Here is a 21,049-nt window from a genome sequence, read left to right on the forward strand (position 1 = left end):
TATGGTAATTCTATTTCTAATTTTTTGAGAAAGCACCATAGTGTTTTCCATAACAGGTGTACCATTTTACTTCCCACCAAAAGGACATAAATATTCTGGTTTATATGCACCTTTGCCAACACACTATTTTCTGGTTTTTTTGATAGTAGCCATCCTAATGGATGTGAGGCAGTATCTCATCGTGGTTTTGAGTTGCATTTTCCTAATGATTAGTGATGTCGATTGTCTTTGTGTGCTTTTTGGCCATTTGTTTATCTTCCTTGCAGAAATGTCTGTTTAAGTCTTTTGCCCGTTTTTGTGTTGGGTTGTTTGATTTTTGTCATTGGGTTGTAGGAGTTCTTTATACTTCTGAAGAAGTTATATGCAGTATATCAGTTATATGCAATATTGCAGAAATTTTCTCCCGTTCCTTAGGTTGTCTTTTCACTCTGTTGATTGTATCCTTTGATATACAGAAGTTTTTAATTTCAATGTAGTCAAGTTTATTTATTTTTACTCTTGTTGCCTGTGTTTTGGTGTCATATCCAAGATATCATTGCCAAGACCTTTCTCATGAATCTATTCCCCTATGTTTTTTTGTAAGAGTTTTGTGATTTTCGCTCTTATGTTTAGGCCTGTAATCCATTTTGCATTTATTTGTATATATAGTGTAAGGTCAGGGCACAACTTCGTTCTTTTGTGTGTGGCTATTGTTTTCCCAACACCATTTTTTGAAAAGATCATCCTGTCCCCATTGAGTAGTCTTGGCATCCTTGTTGAAGATAGTGGACCATATACACGAGCGTTAATTTCTAGGCTTTCTATTCTGTTCCAGTGGTTTATGTGTCTGTCTTTATGATAGCACCACACTGTTTTGATTATTGTAGCTTTATAAGTTTTGTAATCAGGAAGTATAAGACCTTCAACTTCATTCTTCTTTTTCAAGATTCTTTTCTCTATTTGGGATCCTTTAAGATTCTATATGAATCTTAGGATAGATTTTTCTAATTCTGCAAAAGATGCCATTGGGATTTTGATAGGGATTACATTAAATCTGTAGATTGTGCGGTAGTATTGATGTCTTAAAAATATTGTCTTCTAACCCATGAATGTGGGATGTCTTTCCGTTTGTGTCTTCTTTAATTTCTTCTCAGCAACATTTACAGTTTTCAGCAGATAAGTCTTTCACCTCCTTGGTTAAGTTTATTCTTAGTATTTTATTCTTTTTTGATGCTATTATATGTAAAATTGTCTTAATTTCTTCTTTGGATTGTTCATTGTTAGTGTACAGAAATGCAACTGATGTTTGTACGGTCATGCATTTTTAACAGAATACATTATTAAATAAAAGCAAATACATATTTCAAAGTAATTCAGTAAGATCCAATTGATATAAAAAAATCTCTGTACATTTATATATTACTTCTATAAAATGAGCTGCATTTTCCCCCATTTACTCCAGGGCAAAATACTGCCTTGGAAAAAGGAACTTTTTTTTTATTTCCATCTCCTTATGCTTTAGTTCTTCTCTCTCACTTGTTCTGTATCTTATGTTCTCAGCATATTTATAATTTGGAATAACCATAGGCCAAAGGCATTTGACCTCAATTTGAAATTTACCCCCAGCACCAATGGCTCATGCCTGTAACCCTAGCACTTTCAGAGGCCAAGGTGGGCAGATTGCTTGATTCCAGGAGTTCAAGACCAGCCTAGGCAATATAGTGAAACCCCGTCTCTACAAAAAAAATACAAAAATTAGCCAGGCCTGGTAGCAACACTCCTGTAGTCTCAGCCACTCAGGAGGCTGAGGTAGGAGAATCTCCTGAACCCAGGAAGATTGAGGCTGCAGTGAGCCCAGATCACTCCACAGCACTCCAGCGTGGACAACAGAGTGAGACCCTATCTAAAAAAAAAGAAAGAAAGAAATAATAACTTCCACTTTTATGATGGGAAGGTTTTTTTAGTAGACTTTTGACAATATATGGCAATTAATAACTGTTTTTAAAAAATCTAAAATGCAATTATAGAGAAAATAGAAGATGAAGGGAAGAGTAGAGTTATACTCACTGGGAACAGCTAAGATCCTATGTTTCCAAGTTTATGCTGGAATCATTTATCCATGTTGATAAAAGGATGTAACTGGGGCTTTTCTGAGGCCATTCTGTTCATCAGGGATCCTAAAGTCTGGGACAGAAGGCTGAGATCAGTTTGGTCTTGTATCGTGCTCATGCTGGAATCTGGCCTGGGAATAAAAGAGTGGAAATGGGGAATTTCAAGTGCTCCCCTGTTCATCTGGGCACCAGAGAGCTGCACTAGCAGGTCTATCATGAATCTCCTTGGAATGCTCATTTTCAATCCTACTTGATGTGTCTGTTTCTGGAAATGCAGTATCTTCAATGTATCTCAACAAAAATACTTTATGATTAGTAAACTTATATAAAGGACATTTTTTTTCCTTTTTCACATGTTCTAACAATTTTTTATTTAATAATTAGATCTATTAGATTTTATTAATTACTGTGATAGTCGAAGTACCTTCTAGGCTGAGTTCAGATTTGAAATAAACCTTGACTATCATTACAGAACATTTTGTCTCAATCTGCTTTGTATTTGAAAGATATGAGATTCTGAATTATAGTATCTAACAGACCACTTCCAAAAGACTATGTGTTCCCCACCTTAATTTCTCTTGTAGTTAGCTCTGTGTTCACCATTATCAGAAGCTCATGCACATTACCAACGATAAGGGGGTTGCTAAATAAAGTATGGTTTATGTCTACTCTAGAGAATTAAGCAGCTACTAAAAATTATTTGTAGGTTACATAACAGCATGTGAAAATACGTATGATCTAAGTGGAAAAGATAAAAACTAAAAAGAATCACATATATAAATTAATTATAATAGCTATGTTTAAAAAAAAAAAAAAAACTTTTAATGGCAAAAACTCCAGAAGTAAATTTACCAGAATTCTAATAGTTTGTTATGTGAAGTTGGTGACAATGGATGATTTTTATCCTTTATTTTTCTCTTGTTTTCTAATGTGATTATAAATTATTATAAAAACTTTTAAATACCTGTGTAGGCAATATGGAGCTGACTGTTTGCTGAACTAGAGTAATGTTATATAATAATACCCTAAATTTATACCAGCAATAGTAATTTCAGTCTCTGTCTCCCTTTACCAATGAGTTCATGCATTAGGTTACCTTTGGTCATGACTTATTTATGGATAAATGAATTTATATAACGTATTTTTCTTAAGCAGTATATAAAATATACATACATTAAGAAAAGATGAATTTCGCCCTGATGAAATAGGTCTCTATCAAAATTATTTAGCCCTCTACATATAATAAAACTCCAGCCTTTTGTAAGTAGGACTGCCTCTGAAAATAAAGATTTGCAGGGAGTGGAAGACGGAATGATTCCCAGCTTTTACGAGGAAATATAGATAAAGCAATAGAGTTCAAGATTGTTTACTCCTTTAGTAGTAAATAAACAAACTGCTACTCGAATGAAACTTGGAAAATATTTATGGAAGATATGTACAAACTAAAGTCAGATATCCTTTGTGTATTAATGTCATTATTTTGAAGTAAGTAAAGATGCAGAATCATGTTAACCTATCATACATGAAGACAATTATTAATATTTATAGTTGTCCATATTGTTCTGATTAGTGAACAGACATAAGAGCACAAACTTGGAGCCAGACCACTTGGATTCAAAACCTGGCTAAGCCTCTGAGTGACCTTGGCAAGTGACTTTACCTCTCTCGAGTTCAGTTTCCTCATCTGTCAAATGAGGATTACAGTAATACCTGCCTCATAAAGTTACAGTCAAGATTAAATGTGTTAAGATATGAGAATAGTACCTGGCACATAAGAGATGTGTTGGCTATTTTTATTATTTTTAAAGTTGTTGTTAACTACTTAAGAGATTCTTCTGTAATGTGTTTATGTTTTAGATGGTTGGCATAGATAAAAAACAGGATTTGGAAGCTAAAAATACCCAAACACTAACTGCAGATGTTAAGGATGATGAGATAATCGAGCAACAGAGGAAGATATTTTCTTTAATACAGGAGAGGAATGAACTCCAACAAGTGTTAGAGAGTGTTATAGCAGAAAAGGAACAATTGAAGACTGACCTAAAGGAAAATATTGAAATGGTAGGATTTAGCACTGTATACTTGGCAATACCTTTTTGTCTTCTTTGTTTCAGATTTTTATCAACTTTATTGAGGTATAATTTATATGCAATAAAATTATATGCAATAAATGTATCTGATGGAAGTGTATGGTCTGACGACTTTTAACAAATGTCTCTACCCATTTTCTTTTCACCCCAGTCAAGATAGAAGACGTTCCGTCACCCCCAGAAAGTTTCCTCACACCCCTGTCACAGGCGCTCATCACCTCCTCCCCGCCAGATTATCAGTCATGATATGTTCACCTTAAATCATTTGTCTCTTCTAAAGCTTTATACAAATAGAATCATACAGTGTGTCATCTGTTATGTTTGACTTTCTACACTCCCTTTTACTGCCAAGGAATAGTTCATTGCATTAATACACCGTAATTTTTTTATTCTTTTTCCTATTGATGGAAATTTGGGTTATGTTCAGTATTTGGCTATTTTGAATAAAACTGCTATAAACATTCTTGTACAACTCTTTTTATTTACATATCTTTATTTATATAAGGTAAATATCTAAATGGAATTGCTGTGTCATAGGGAAGAATATGTTTAACCTGATGAGAATTTGCTAGACTGATTTCCAAAGTAATTATATCATTTTACATTCCCATTAGCAAATTAAGAGAATTCTGGTGGCTCAAACATCCTTCTTCATCAACACTTCATATTTATTGGTGCTTTTAATTTTAGCAGTTCTAATGGGTGTGTAGATTGTTATTTTAATTTGCCTTTCCCTGATGACTAAAGATGTTGAACATTTTTTCTTGTGTTTATAGACCATTGTGTATCTTTTATTTGTTGCTGTCATAATTTTTAAATTTTATTTTTAATTGTTTGTTGTTGATGTCTGCCAATATTTTCACACTTTAGTTTTTCTATGTTTAGGGGTGATATAATGTGTATTGGTTGAAATAAATACTTGGAGAAGTTCACTGTGGATCATAGTAGAATGTGACCATTTGTATTGTTTTAATTTTGTAAGTTTTGGGGATGTCTGCTTTGTCAAAAGAGCAGAATGTAAATAAACATGCTAACAAACAATGGTATTTTCTTCTCAGTCTCTGGCTTGTTATGTTTTTGTGCTCTTGATACCTGAGAATATCACTGTGTGAGCCTAGTAACTAGGATCAGCCCAAGTCATGCTAGCAGAGGATGGCTACCATTTTGAGCTTGCTGGCAGTTATCAGTGCTAAAACTGAAGCCATCCCAGTATTTGAAAAAACCATAGCTATAGTCTTATTATTACTCAGTGATAGCTCAGAAAAAGTCTCTTTTGGCTTAAAGGCAGAAATGAGCTAAGCTCTCATGATAAAATGTTAAATCCAATTCTAATTCTCATGGTAGGAATGTAAATTGAGCAGTAAAGAAACAGTATAAAAAGCAGATTCTTGGCATCTTGTACTATTAAATTAAGGACTTCTCTTTTTTGAAATTTGTCTTTTCCTATATAGTTTTCCCTGATTTCTTCATTTGCAGACCAAGGGAAATGCTGATATTTTACCTGATTTCATAAATGTTAGCTAATATTTAACTTTAATCTCAACTTGTTTTTCTTTCTAGACCATTGAAAACCAGGAAGAATTAAGAATTCTTGGAGATGAACTTAAAAAGCAGCAAGAGATAGTTGCACAAGAAAAGAACCATACCATAAAGAAAGAAGAAGAGCTTTCTAGGACCTGTGACAGACTGGCAGAAGTTGAAGAAAAACTAAAGGAAAAGGTGAATTTTTAAAATTATTTCCCTGGCCATTTTTCCTAACTAAACTTTTTTTTTTGCTAATTTTTATTTCTGTAGACCTAAATCCAGAAATAGCACATACCTCCCAAATGAACATATTTCAATGCTAGCATTTTGGACGGTTTCAACTTACACTGAGATCTAAACTAACATACCTTGTGAGGATTATATTATTCTAGAGTCTTTAGGTGAGAGAGGGCTTTGTATCATTTAAACAAATCATATGATGTATTCATTCATCAAATATTTGCTGAGCACTGTCATGGGCCAGGCACTGTTCTGGGCACTTGAGATATATTAGTCAACAAAACAAAGATTCTTTCCTTGCAGAGATCATTAGCCATTCTCTGAAATGTAAGATTTATCACTGTTACCATCTCTTAGATGTTTGCAGTCTCCCAAATCATTTCTTATATAGAAGTTAGGTGTTACTGGGATATTTGTGTAAGAGCTAAGACCCCTGTAACAGCTGTAGTTCCCAAGAGATTCTAAAATGCACCCACAGAAATCTTTCTATACAAGCTAAGGGCAGTGCCACTTGCATAATAGATAATATACTGTGGTTCTATTATTATTCTGTGGAATATTTTTTCCTTTTTCTTTCCTTTTTTTTTGAAACAGGGTCTCACTCTGTCAGCCAGGCTGGAGTGCAGTGGCATGATCACAGCTCACTGTAGCCTCAACCCCCCTGGGTTCAGGCAGTCCTCCCACTTCAGCCTCCCAAGTAGCTGGGACTAAATTAGCTGTGCCACAACACCCAGCTAATTTTTGTATTTTTGGTAGAAACGAGGTCTCACTATGTTGCCCAGGCTGGTCTCGAATTCCTGGGCTCAAGCAGTCCTCCTGCCTCAGCCTCCCAAAGTGCTAGGATTACAGGTGTGAACCATCATGACCAGCCTGTTTTTTTTCCTGAATGTGTGTTTTCTTTTAATTCTGATCCCTTTCACTATCTCACCTAACTAAATTTAGTAAGACCTTATGTCTATGTCATACTCCTATAAAAAAGGTAAAATCAGCCTATGAAGGTTAATGTCTCAGTATTTTGGGGAGCCACCCATAAGCATCTCATTGGAAGTGAAAATAAATTCTCCAAAAGTTTTTAAGAGGATGAGGAATTACAGTTATTTGGTAGCTGTATTTGTATATTTAATTAGTGTCTTTGCTTTTTTACTTTATCTCATCTTCCCCTTATCTCTTTAATCAGTTTATTTTATCTGCTTAATCAGCCTGTATCAATTTCCTAGGGCTGCCATAGCAAATTGCTGTAAACTTGATGGCTTACAATAGAGACATATTCTGTCACAGTTCTGAGTCCTAGAAGTCCAAATTTGAAGTGTCAGCAATACCATATTCCCTCTGAAGGCTCTGAGGAAGAATCATTCCTTGCTTCTTCCTAGCTTCCAGTGTCTCCCAGCTACCCTTCGCATTCCTTGGCTTGTAACTGTTTCACATGACCTCCTTCTCTGTGCCTCTCTATGTGCTTTTATGTCTCTTATAAATACACTCTTTAGAATCAAGACCTACACCAGTAGGATCATATCTCAATCCTAATCCAATTGCATTTGCAAAGACTCTGTTTCCAAATAAATTCACATTCTGAGGTTCCTAGGAAACATGAATTTTGGGTGGGACAATATTCAATCCACTACAGACATTTATGCCTGTGAGTTTTGTTTACTTTTAATGCTACTTGTCTATTTATATGGTGATAGGAGGCAGGGCTGTTAATGATTTTATGTAAGAATTTTGAGAATATAGATAAAATGGTAATTATAAAAATTGTGCATTTTAAGAGCCAGCAACTCCAAGAAAAACAGCAACAACTTCTTAATGTACAAGAAGAGATGAGTGAGATGCAGAAAAAGATTAATGAAATGGAGAATTTAAAGAATGAATTAAAGAACAAAGAATTGACATTGGAACATAGGGAAACAGAGAGACTTGGGTTGGCTCAGAAACTTAATGAAAATTATGAGGAAATGAAATCTATAACCAAAGAAAGAAAAGTTCTAAAGGAATTACAGGAGTCATTTGAAACAGAGAGAGACCAACTTAGAGGATATATAAGAGAAATTGAAGCTAAAGTAAGTTATACCCTTTTCCTTCATCTATTAAGTGTTTCTTTTAAAATCTGAGCCACTTGGAAAGAGGAGAGCAATGTTGGAATAATGTTACAATATTCTTTAAATTTCACTTGGCAAGGGCCTACAAACAAAAGAAGAACTAAAAATTGCTCACATTCACCTAAAAGAACACCAAGAAACTATTGATGAACTAAGAAGAAGTGTATCTGAGAAGACAGCTCAAATAATAAATATTCAGGACTTAGAAAAATCCTATACCAAATTACAAGAAGAGGTATGTCTTTTATTCCTTTCATCCTTTGTCACTTCTTCCTTCCTTTCTGCTTTGAGGGAAAAATAAGCAGTAAGAAGTGGCTAGGATGTGGTTTGTTAATTGCATGGGTATTTGCTGAGTGTCTAATGTGGCAGGCATACTCCTGGGATACAGAAATACAATGAGAACAAGGTGGACAAAACCCCTAAAATCCCTCCGATCCATTTGTAGTGAAAGAAGGCTGATAAATAAGCACTCAAATGAACGAGAAAACATCAAATAGTGGTAAATGCTATGGAGAAAGTGAAACATTGGGATAACAGGGCCAACCTATATTACGTCTACTCCATGCCAGACATTGAGATTGTGGATATAAATAAGACATTGGTCTTTCACCCCATTATAAGCTAGAAAAAAAATCCCTTAATTCCAATATGGTAAATGCAGAAATGTGCAAAATTACATGGTACCACTAATTTATCATGGAAAGAGAAATCAATCTACACACATAGAAAAATTAAGACATAGCATTGGAGCCCATCTGAAAAATGGAAATCATACACTTATTGAGATATAGGTTGCTCAACTATGGTTTTTCTCTTATAGCATTTGGAAACTAGTGGAGAAATAAGAAGTATGCAACAGACTGCTAGTAAAGTATAAGGATTGGTTCACTTTGGGTCTGAGCTAGAAAGAAGGAAAATTATGACAGAATATGACTACCAGAAAAGTCATGAATAGCTTTAGCAGGAATTCAGGGAAAATGAGTAATGAGGAGTTTGTGATCCAAGGTAGGCCTTAGGGTTCAAAATGACTTTCCTTACCGTGAAAAGTATCCTGATCTTTTCCCTTTAAACATTTATAATAGCCAGCCGGATGCGGTGGCTCACACCTGTAATCCCAGCACTTTGGGAGGCCAAGGCAGGCAGATCACCTGAAGTCAGGAGTTTGAGACCAGCCTGGCCAACATGGTGAAACCCCGTCTCTACTAAAAATGCAAAAATTAGCCAGGCATAGTAGCACACACCTGTAATCCCAGCTACTCAGGAGACGGAGACAGGAGAATTTCTTGAACCCAGGAGGCGGAGGTTGCAGTGAGCTGAGATCGCGCCACTGCACTCCCACCTGGGCAACAGAGTGAGACGCCATCTCAAAAAAAAAAAAAATATATATATATATATATATATATATATATATATGAGATAATAATCTGCAGATAGTAACCTTAGTATTTTATGAATGTCCTAAGATCCCAGTGCTTAATGAGGAACGGGAGTTACTTCCTAATGTGAAAGAAGTCAGTGAGACTCAGGAAACAGTGAATGAACTGGAGTTATTAAAAGAACAGTCCACAATCAAGGACTCAACAACACTGGCAAGCATAGAAATGGAAAGGCTCAAGTTGAATGAAAAATTTCAAGAAAGTCAGGAAGAGATAAAATCTCTAACCAAGGAAAGAGACAACCTTAAAATGATAAAAGAAGCCCTTGAAGTTAAACATGACCAGCTGAAAGAACACATTAGAGAAACTTTGGCTAAAGTAAGTTTTGTATTTTCCTCTCATTTTAATAAGTGTCTTATAAGAATCAAGGCTTGTTTTGTGTTATAGTTATAATGTTTGTTTTATAATTGTGTTACCAGTTTTTTAATTTCTCTTAATCATGAAATGACTAGAATAGAACAATTAAAAATTGCTTATAAATACCAAGAACCTATTGAAACAGAGATGTTTCAGAGAAAAGAACTGTTTTCTTAAATATTAAAAAAAAAATTTAGAAAAAAAATTCTAAATTACAAGAAAGGGTGAAACCAAATATGAGATTTTTTTATTTTCTTCTTTAAACCTGTTCCTTTAATGTTTCATAAGGCACTACTGTCTTTTCTCATTGTTTTAGTCAGAAATCTGGGAGGTATCCCTATTAATATCTCCTCCTCTCTGCTTATTTTATAATCCAGTTTCCAAATCTTGTTGATTTTAGTGTGTGTTTTAAAAATCATCCTGCTTTTCTCTCTACACTGCCACCACCCTAATCCAACTCAACATCATTTCTTTCCCTGGGTATCTGCAGTAGCCTCCTAACTTGTCTTCCCATACTCATTCTTACACTTCTCTAATCCACTTTCTACGCTGGGCCTAAATGATCCTTTCTTACATTATTTTAATACCTTATTGCTACTTTTTAAATAAAGACCAGGATTCTCTATGTGGCCTATGAGGCCCAAGGTGCAGATCTTACCGGTCTTATTTCAATTTACTCTTCTTCCTATTCTTTGTTCTCCAACCACACTCATGTATTGCTCTTCCTCAGCTCATGGCTTTCAGATTCTCAAGTCTCTCTACCTGCAGTACTTCCATACTCCTTTTAGCCTAACTAATGCTCTCATCCTTCAGATCTCAGTTAAAGCTTTCTCTCCTCTAGGAAGCCCTTTCTAATCATTCACAATAGATTATATTTGACACTTGAGCCCTAGGAGAAGTCAACATCTCTGTTTGGTAAGATTCGACATCATATCTATCTTTGTCCTTAAAGTATAAGTGTCAAAAAGAGAGAGATCCTGTAAGTCTCATCATTTTATCTCCAGCCTCAAATAAGATGCTGACAACACAGTGAGACCTCAATTTTTAAAAGGCGTTAAATGCCTGAGTAATGGAAGAGTGGGAGAATGGAGAGATTGCTCTGTAAATGAGACATTAAATCCTGCCTTAATTGTTTTAGAAAGCATCCTGATTTATTTTCCCCTAAAACACAATATCTCTGGATATCAACTATACTGTTTTATGATTCTCTTAAGATCCAAGAGTCTCAAAGCAAACAAGAACAGTCCTTAAATATGAAAGAAAAAGACAATGAGACTACTAAAATTCTGAGTGAGATGGAGGAATTCAAACCCAAAGATTCAGCACTACTAAGGATAGAAATAGAAATGCTCAGATTGTCCAAAAGACTTCAAGAAAGTCATGATGAAATGAAATCTGTAGCTAAGGAGAAAGATGACCTACAGAGGCTGCAAGAAGTTCTTCAGTCTGAAAGTGACCAGCTCAAAGAAAATATAAAAGAAATTGCAGCTAAAGTAGGTTTCATCTTTTCACCATGTTTTTAAAAAATATTTTGTAACCAAATATTTTTATAAACCCTAAATATTTGGAAAAGGGAGTTGATTACAGCATCATAGTTATAATGTTTCTGTAAATTTATTGGAATTTCCTCTAATAATAAAGCACCTGGAAACTGAAGAGGAACTTAAAGTTGTTCATTGTTGCCTGAAAGAACAAAAGGAAACTATTGATGAGTTAAGAGTGAATATTTCAGAGAAGGAAACTGAAATATCAGCCATTCAAAAAGAATTAGAAGCAATCAATGATAAATTACAGAACAAGGTAAATTGGGGATGAAGAAACAGTGGGAGGAAAATGGGTGGGGGTGGAGTGGCTAACTGGATTATGAAGACTGCTGTTTAGCATACTTAATTGTTTTGGAAGACAACCTTTTTCCCCGTGTGTGTGTGTTTACATTTTTTTTTACTATTAACTTATTTTATAATTATGTTTAAGATCCAGGAGATTTATAAGAAAGAGGGACAACTTAATATAAAACGAATTAGTGAGACTCAGGAAAAAGTGAATGAACTGAAACAATTCAAGGAACATCTCAAAGCCAAGGATTCAACACTACAAAGTATAGAAAGTAAGATGCTCGAGTTGACTAGCAGACTTCAAGAAAGTCAAGAAGAAATACAAATTATGATTAAGGAAAAAGAGGAAATGAAAAGAGTACAGGAGGCCCTTCAGATAGAGAGAGACCAACTGCAAGAAAACACTAAAGAAATTATAGCTAAAGTAAGTTTCCATCTTACTTTTTTTGGATACAGAAGTAGTGTTAAGGTGATAATGATGGTGTTCTTGTGATGTTTTATTGATTTTCCTCTAATCATAAAGGGACTGGAAATAAAAGAGGAATCAAAAACTGCTTATATTCAACTTAGTACCAATAAACTGTTAGTAGACAGAATATTTCAGAGAAGACAGCTCAAGTAGCAAATATTCATTGGGATTTAGGAAATTCTGATGGTGAATTATAGGAAGAAGTGGGACTTGTTTTGTTAAATTGGAAAATGACATCTAATTATTGTTACTCATATCCCTTATGAAAGAAAGCAGTATATACTTTAGATTACAATGTAAAAATGATTGCCTTATTTTAGGGACAATTCTTCCTTTTCCTAAAAAAATTCTGCCTATGTTGTAACTTACTTTATAACTTTCTCAGATGCAAGAATCTCAAGAAAAAGAATATCAATTTCTTAAGATGACAGCTGTCAATGAGACTCAGGAAAAAATGTGTGAAATAGAACACTTGAAGGAGCAATTTGAGACCCAGAAGTTAAACCTGGAAAACATAGAAACGGAGAATATAAGGTTGACTCAGATACTACATGAAAACCTTGAAGAAATGAGATCTGTAACAAAAGAAAGAGATGACCTTAGGAGTGTGGAGGAGACACTCAAAGTAGAGAGAGACCAGCTCAAGGAAAACCTTAGAGAAACTATAACTAGAGTGAGTTACCATCTCTCTATTCCTCTAGTAACTATGGCATTGTGTCCTAAGAGAAAAATCTGTCATAGGGTTGGTGGGAGTATAAAATTGGTCCAATATTGAGGAAATATTGAGGAAAGTTGGTGGTGATATATTTGGTAATACCTTCCAATTTTTTCAAAAGGTTTATTCATTGATCCACAAGCTAAATTGTAACTATCCTCCACACATTTGCACAACTGTATAAAGATATTTGTAGGATATTCTTTGCAACAAGTTGTATTAATGAAATAACACAAACAAAAACAGGGAAAATTCTAACCATCCATTGGTAGGGGACTGGTTAAATAAGTGCAGCACATTCACATCATGGAATACTATGCCACAAATAATGTGGTAGAGCTGTAGTGCTGATTTGAAGTGTGAAGTGTCCTGTTAGGGAATAGGGTAAGTTCAGGAGTAATGTATGTAGAATGTATTGACATCTAAAAGTAGCTTAGAGGGTGGAAGATTTTTTACCTCCTGCCTTATACCTTTCTATACCGTGTGAATGGTATTATTCTCAATGTATTATTTTTATTATTTTTATTTTTCTATTAATAAAGGACCTAGAAAAACAAGAGGAGCTAAAAATTGTTCACATGCATCTGAAGGAGCACCAAGAAACTATTGATGAACTCAGAGGGATTGTTTCAGAGAAAACAAATGAAATATCAAATATGCAAAAGGACTTAGAAAACTCAAATGCTGCCTTAAAAGCACAGGTATTTTTTTTTTAAGTTATCTCAGTTACTGAGAGTTTGAATCAAATCTTTTTGTGTAATGAAACAAGATATGAAGTGCCCTAAAATTGAAGGCAAGTGAAGACTTACTTGCCTACTCATTTTAGAAACTATCATTGATCTTTTTATGTCTGCTGATATCCTGACTTATTGTGTGATTATCTCAAGATAAAAGAACTTCAGAAGAAAGAACATTTTTTTTGTTTGTTTTTTGAGACAAAGTCTCTCTGTGTCGCCTGGAGTGCAGGAGCATGATCTCGGGTTCAAGCGATTCTCCTGCCTCAGCCTCCCAAGTAGCTAGGATTACAGATGCATGTCATCAAACCCAGCTAATTTTTGTATTTTTAGTAGAGACAGGATTTCACCGTGTTGGCCAGGATGGTCTCGATCTCCTGACCTCATGATCCACCCGCCTCGGCCTCCCAAAGTGCTGGGATTGCAGGCATGAGCCACCAGGCCCGGCCTCAACTTCTTAAAGTAAAAAATGATCTTAGGGAAATTATGTATCAAACAGGTCAGTTAAAGAAGCGACTAGAGGCTTGGAATGTAACTCTGGAAAGTGTAGAAATGGAGAAATTAAGATTGACTCAGAAGCTTCATGAAAACCTTAAGGATGTAAGATCTGTTACTAAGGAAAATGATGGCCTAAGAAGAGTAGAAGAAACCTTTAAAATTGAGCGAGACCAAGTTAGGGAAGGTCTTAGGGAAATAGAACCTAAAATAAGCTCATTCCTCTCTCTAGCAATTCAATGTATTGTCTTCTTACAGCAATGAACCCTTCTTTGAACCAAGTATGACTGTTGGCAAGAATAAAATGATATAGCCTTTTAATTTGGTACTGTTCTTGAAAATGTTCAAGTCTGCAATTAGCATTTTCTTTATGGACTTTAGCCTACATATGTACTGTTAAAGGACTGTGTGTGTGTATATACAAACACAACATATACATATACCACAGGTTATTTATTATAGTGATTTTAAAATTAAAAATGTGAAACAATCTAAATGTTCCTCGGAAGGAAACAGTAAATATAAACAGTATGTCAAAATACTATGCAACACTTAAAAAAAGTAATATATGTGTAATGTGTTTGCCTCTGAAAAGCGGAAGTCGAGTGTAAAGAGATGAGGACGGGGAAGAGAAAGCCTGTAACTTAAAAACAACAGCAAAGATATAGAGTAATGCTGTTATTATTTTTACTAAGAAAATACATCACTTTATTTTTAAAAACCTAATATTAAGATATGTCACTGTTTTTAAAATTTCTCTAATGATAAAGGATCTGAAAAAACAAGAGGAACTAAGAATTGCTCACATGCATCTGAAAGAGCACCAGGAAACTATTGACAAACTCAGAGGAATTGTTTCTGAGAAGACAGATAAAATATCAAATATGCAAAAAGATTTAGAAAATTCAAATGCTAAATTACAAGAAAAGGTATTTTTGTGGGGGGATTGTTTGATTGGATATCTGATTTGTCTGAGCCTAAAATTGTTGGGGATATAAAATGGTTCAACCACATTGGAAGACACGTTGGCAGTATTTACTAATGCTGGATGTAACCTGCCTGAGGCCCACATTTCCACTTACTGGGTAGGTACCTCAGAGAAAAGAGTACATACATACTTCTATAAAAAGACACAAGAATGTTCATTGCAGCCTTATTCAAACTAGCAAAAAACTGAAAACTCAAATGTTCATCAGCAGGAAAATGGATACATACATTTTGATATATAAGTTCAAAAGCAGGCAAAACTGAACCAGGATGATAAAATCAGAATAGTGGCTGTCTCTAGGAAGGGGCATGCAGAAACTTTATGAAGTGCTGGAAATATTCTCTGTTTTAATCTGGGTTGTAGTTTCATAGATTTATTCCTGTGTCAAGAATAAATTAAGTTATACATTGAAGATTAGCATGCTTTATATATGTTATACCTCAAAAGAAAGTAAAATTCTATGTGAAATTGTGCAGGATATCAGTGAGAGTAACAGGGGTAGACAGTTGTCTTAATCAATTTAGAAAATATTATTTATCTGTCCCTAAAAAGCCACCTAACATATTATTTTATGATTATCTTAAGATTCAAGAACTTAAGGCAAATGAACATCAACTTTTTAAGTTAAAAAAAGATGTCAATGAGACACAGAAAAAAGTGTCCGAAATGGAGCAACTAAAGAAACAAATAAAAGACCAAAGCTTAACTCTGAGTAAGATAGAAACGGAGAACTTAAATTTGGCTCAGAAACTTCACGAAAACCTTGAAGAAATGAAATCTGTAATGAAAGAAAGAGATAATCTAAGAAGAGTAGAGGAAACACTCAAACTGGAGAGAGACCAACTCATGGAAAGCCTACAAGAAACCAAAGCTAGAGTGAGTTGTGTTCTCTCTTTACCCTACCATTATATTCACATATTTGGGCAAAAATACAGTCTTCACTGCAGCACTGTGTGTGGTGACCAAAACCTAGAAGTAATCTAACTGTCCACCAATAAGGCACTATCTGTATAATGGATAACTAAGCATAAGAATGGAAAACTAAGCATAAGAATGATGTACTCTTTATGTGATATTGATTTAGAAAGATGTCCAAGTGGTGTGAAAGGAGAAGGCTATGGAGGAGGCTACCAGCAGGAAATTTTACTTTACTGTTCTAATTTGGGAGGTTGTATAATGCTTGTTTTTAACTGTGAGTGTATAGTTTTTAAGATTTTGTTTAAAATCATTAATTATTAAGTAAAGGTAATGTGCTTTTATGTCATTACATTTCTTGATTTCTTCTAACAATAAAGGATCTGGAAATACAACAGGAACTAAAAACTGCTCATATGCTATCAAAAGAACACAAGGAAACTATTGATAAACTTAGAGAAAAAATTTTAGAAAAGACAACTCAAATTTCAAACATTCAAAAGGATTTAGATAAATCAAAAGATGAATTACAGAAAAAGGTATGTGTTGTTTTGTTCTTCTTTTGGAAGTAACTTTGTCCAAATTATTCGTGAAATTAAAAAGATATAGATACAGATATGTAGATATACATGTGCGTATAGAACACAAGTAGACACTATTTTCCTTCCTTGAAGAAACTGCTTACATTCTAACTTGTTTTACAATTATCTCAAGATCCAAGAACTTCGGAAAAAAGAACTTCATCTGCTTAGAATGAAAGAAGATGTCAATATGAGTCATAAAAAAATTAATGAGATGGAACAGTTGAAGAAGCAATTTGAGGCCCAAAACTTATCTATGCAAAATGTGAGAATGGATAACTTCCAGTTGACTAAGAAACTTCATGAAAGCCTTGAAGAAATTAGAATTGTAGCTAAAGAAAGAGATGAGCTAAGGAGGATAAAAGAATCTCTCAAAATGGAAAGGGACCAATTCGTAGCAACCTTAAGGGAAATGATAGCTAGAGTGAGTTCAGAATCTTCTGCTGTGTAGTAACTATTAATAAGAATTAAGCTTTTTTGAAAAGAATTACAATGTTTTTATTTCTCTTTCTGGAAATTTCTATGAACAGTAAAGGATAGTGGGAAATGGTTACTATAATTTTCACACAATAGAAGACAGTTTTAAAAGAAGCAAAAATATTTTCAGAAAATAACATTTAATTCTTTATTTTTATAAAGTGTGTTAAAGCAGACTATTTCCCTTAATATAACATTTTAAAGTTTTTTTTTAAATCAAGAGATAGCATTATTCTAAATGGAGAAATATTTGAAGGATTAGATTTGTAAGAGAGCAAATATTCCCATTTCTCTACCTATACATGCTGGAGTTCTAGAGTTGGGCTCTTATTGTTGAAGTTAAAAGGAAAAAAAGGCAAGATAAATATAAAAATTAAGTTCCTCTGGTATGATTATTTTTAGATATTCGGAATTATATATCTTAAAATATCTAATTAAATCCTCTTTTTAAAAGTAACAAAGTTCAGACAAATAAGTTGATTAAAATCTGTACAAATATTTTTTATTCTCATTTCTTTATATGGGCCTTAACTAAGTTTATAAAGAGATTTAATTGATTCAACAAATATTCTTCTAGGTACTTTAGTGAACAAAATAAATAAGTGGGAGAAAATGTTTTTGTTTCACTTTATACTTTTTAATCAGAAATGCAAAATGTACACAGAATGTGAACTTTTCCAAGAGGCTGGGAAGAATATATGACTAGGGTTTGAAACACAATAGACAGTACAGGTGATTTTAAGTATAGTTGATTGGTGGCAATAAGGTGCTTTAGGATAAAAGTAAGTGCCCCTGTTAAAACTACAAGTGAATAATGCAGAGATTTGGAAGAGTAGGAATCTGAAATTAAAATCTAATTTGTTTGTTTTCCTGGTTATTTGTTCGTTTATTTATTTATGTATTTATTTTTATAGAGACAGGGTCTCACTATGTATCCCAGGCTGGTTTTGGGCTCCTGAACTCAAGTGATCCTCCTGCCTCGGCCTCCCAGAGTGCTAGGATTACAGGCGTGAGCTACCATGCCTGGCCCGAAAACCTAATTTGTAGCTGTGAAAACAAATCCTGTCTCCAAAAATTATATGGTTTTTCTACTTTTTTCCCAATGAGTTGAGGTCACTCCCTATAAAACTTACTGGTACTATTATTTATTTTCTGATCATTTTAGCATTGCTTTTGAGTTACAAGTGTAACACTTAATTCCATTATTAAAATATCATGTAATTTAAGTGTCCAGTTAGACATTATATGTGAATATAGTCATGACAAAAGCCCTGTTTATTTTATTTTCTTTTTACCAAAGCAGGACCAACAGAACCACCAAGTAAAACCTGAAAAAAGGTTAAGTAATGGACAACAGCACCTTACAGAAAGCCTGAGAGAAAAGTGCTCTAGAATAAAAGTAAGTACCTCCTGTTAAAACTACAAATCATTATTGGTTCCCTTCCAAAGGCTTACTGAAACCTAAAGTGGAATTGAAGGAACCTCTGGAATGAATAGATAGTGCTCAGTATTTTTCTAAACATTGTAACCTAGTACAGGTGTGTATGTGTAATGCACACATACACGAACAACAATGGGAGCTTGTGAATTTAAGTCCTCACCAGAAGAGTAATAATAGAGCAAATACCTGAACGAGGTAAAGGGTCAGGCCATACAGATGTCTGAAAAGACCCTTATAGGCAAAGGGAACAGCGAGTACAAAGTTCCTGAGGCAGAAGACTCCGTGGTGGTTCAAGGAACATCGAAAAGGGGCAAGCTGCTAACAAATGAGTTCAGAGAGTTATCAGGGAAGAGGCAAGCTGTGGGACACGAAAAAAGACTTTGAGTTTTATTAAGTGAGATGGAGATCCACTGGTGAATTTTTACCGCAAGAGAAACATAATCTGACTTACATTTTAAAGGGATGACTCTTAATTGTTATATTGAAAATAGAGTGGAAGCAGGAAGACCATTATAAAGACTAATTTCAGTCACCCAGGCAGAGATCATCCTGGCCTGTCCCGAGAGGGAGCAATAGAGGTAGTGAGAAGTGTTGAGATTCTGAATATACATTGAAGGGAAAGCCAACAGGATTTGCAGTCACACCTGTTGGAATGCAAGATCTCTAAGGACATTTTTGTTTTGTTTATGACTGTATCATTTAGCACATTCCTGACATAAGTCAGTGTTCAATATGCTGCTGTATACCGTAGCTGATTCATCCTAAAACCAAAAACAGGAATCCCTTCTCCAACACTCCAGATTGATTAACATCTAGCTTTTCTTAAATTATTAAAAATAAAGGGCTCATTCTTGTGAGAACACCCTTGTTTTATTGTTTAGCACCCTGAACTAAACATGTTAACCACTACATGATTACAGCAACTTGAATTTTACATGTTTCTCTCCCTGTGCTCTGACCAGTGTGTCACCTGCATAGCCTCAAGTCACTTGAGTTTATGGGCCCAGGTTTATTGCATGTCTACTGTGTGCCACGTACCATACTGGGTGTTTTACCTCATGATATAGGCTTTATTGCTCCATTCATAAACAAAGAAACTGCGGCTCAGAAAGGAAGGTTAGCAGTTGCCCAAGGTTACACAGCTAGTAAATTGGTAGAATCTCAGTTTTAAACTAAGTCAGACTTGTATCTGATTTATTTCAAAACTTGGGTATAGAAACATTTTTATAAATATAATTTTGTCTCCTTCAAGCTAAATGACTGTGTCTGTTTTATAGATTACATAGATATATAGGTATAGATCAAATATTTTAGTTGACCCCAGAAAACTTTGTGGTAATTACTGTGGTCTTCCTGTTGTGAAAATGGCTCAGTGACTTCCCCAGTCAAGAAGTGGCACAGCTGGAACCTGAACTCTACATCTGATAAAGGGATAGAAAACAGACTGTAGGAAGATGGTAGGATTGTGTGAAGTGTCTATACCAAGCTGACAAATAGGTGGTTTGATTCTTAATCACTTGTTTTATCTGCTAACTCCGACTGCCTACTGTAAACAAACCAGCACTCAACCATGAACTACAATACATACTTAATTGAATTTACTCAAATTTCTCATCAGACTTTGTCAATGTTGATTCAAATCATGAATATTCAAAAAACTAAAAGAAAATGCATCAAAATGTTAAGAATGGTTGGTCCTGGCTTTCTTTGTTATATTTGCTTAAATTTTTTAAATTGCCATAATAATTATCTATTATTTCTGTAATCCAAAATGACAACAAGAGTTTCCTTTTGTTTTTAAATACAAAGATCTTTATTTCTGTCCTACAGAAAATGTTAAAGCGTGAGTTTTGTTACAATTCTAGAGTTGTAACTACTTATTGTTATATTAGAATGAATTGTTATAAATTGAGTGAATCCTCATTTCCTTTAGGAGCTTTTGAAGAGATACTCAGAGATGGATGATCATTATGAGTGCTTGAATAGATTGTCTCTTGACTTGGAGAAGGAAATTGAAATCCAAAAAGGGCTTTCAATGAGAGTTAAAGCAAACCTCTCACTTCCCTATTTACAAACTAAACACATTGAAAAACTTTTTACTGCAAACCAGAGATGTTCCATGGAATTCCACAGAATCATGAAGAAACTTAAGGTACCATCTTTTTTAGTAATATCCTTGTAAATATTGCTATAAATTTCAGTTATAAACATCAATGTATTTAAGTCCTGCTTCGGGTGCCGGCATATTTACTATTTAGTATTCTTACTACCAAATTAAAGATTATGTGAGTCTGAGCACAGTAATATGTAGGATAGTCAATACACCTATCACCTGGTCATTCAACAACACCTGAACTCTGCCTGTGGGCCTAGACATTATGTCAGGGTGCTCAGGAGGCAGATGAGAGTTAACGTCTCAAAGATCTCATGGTCTGGGGTGAGACGGACATATAAACAGGTATTAAGTGCAATGATAGAAGTGCATGCAAGTTATATGACGTACTAAATAAAGTTACAGAAGATGAAACTGTAGTGGAAGCCAGACTCAATAACAAAGCTTGGAGTC

The 21,049-nt window shown here is 34.5% G+C and overlaps 1 protein-coding gene across 3 annotated transcripts in view; it reads left to right on the forward strand.

The window, feature by feature from the left end:
- CENPE (centromere protein E) overlaps nt 1-21,049 on the forward strand; it is a 93,417-nt gene that overhangs the window by 36,758 nt on the left and 35,610 nt on the right. Inside the window, exons 25-40 of one of the 3 annotated variants that reach the window (XM_017958910.3) lie at nt 3,948-4,151; nt 5,741-5,899; nt 7,711-8,001; nt 8,120-8,275; nt 9,504-9,794; nt 11,048-11,326; nt 11,475-11,633; nt 11,808-12,092; nt 12,523-12,810; nt 13,395-13,553; nt 14,852-15,010; nt 15,655-15,945; nt 16,365-16,523; nt 16,699-16,989; nt 18,346-18,441; nt 20,417-20,635. In XM_017958910.3, the coding sequence (XP_017814399.3) occupies nt 3,948-4,151; nt 5,741-5,899; nt 7,711-8,001; nt 8,120-8,275; nt 9,504-9,794; nt 11,048-11,326; nt 11,475-11,633; nt 11,808-12,092; nt 12,523-12,810; nt 13,395-13,553; nt 14,852-15,010; nt 15,655-15,945; nt 16,365-16,523; nt 16,699-16,989; nt 18,346-18,441; nt 20,417-20,635 (3,486 nt within the window). Of the gene's footprint in view, nt 1-3,947; nt 4,152-5,740; nt 5,900-7,710; nt 8,002-8,119; nt 8,276-9,503; nt 9,795-11,047; nt 11,327-11,474; nt 11,634-11,807; nt 12,093-12,522; nt 12,811-13,394; nt 13,554-14,851; nt 15,011-15,654; nt 15,946-16,364; nt 16,524-16,698; nt 16,990-18,342; nt 18,442-20,416; nt 20,636-21,049 lie in introns of all 3 variants that reach the window. The other 2 variants (XM_017958909.3, XM_017958915.3) reach the window with 2 other exon arrangements.

Source organism: Papio anubis, chromosome 3 (genome assembly GCF_008728515.1).
Source record: "Papio anubis isolate 15944 chromosome 3, Panubis1.0, whole genome shotgun sequence".
Classification (NCBI taxonomy): domain Eukaryota; kingdom Metazoa; phylum Chordata; class Mammalia; order Primates; family Cercopithecidae; genus Papio; species Papio anubis.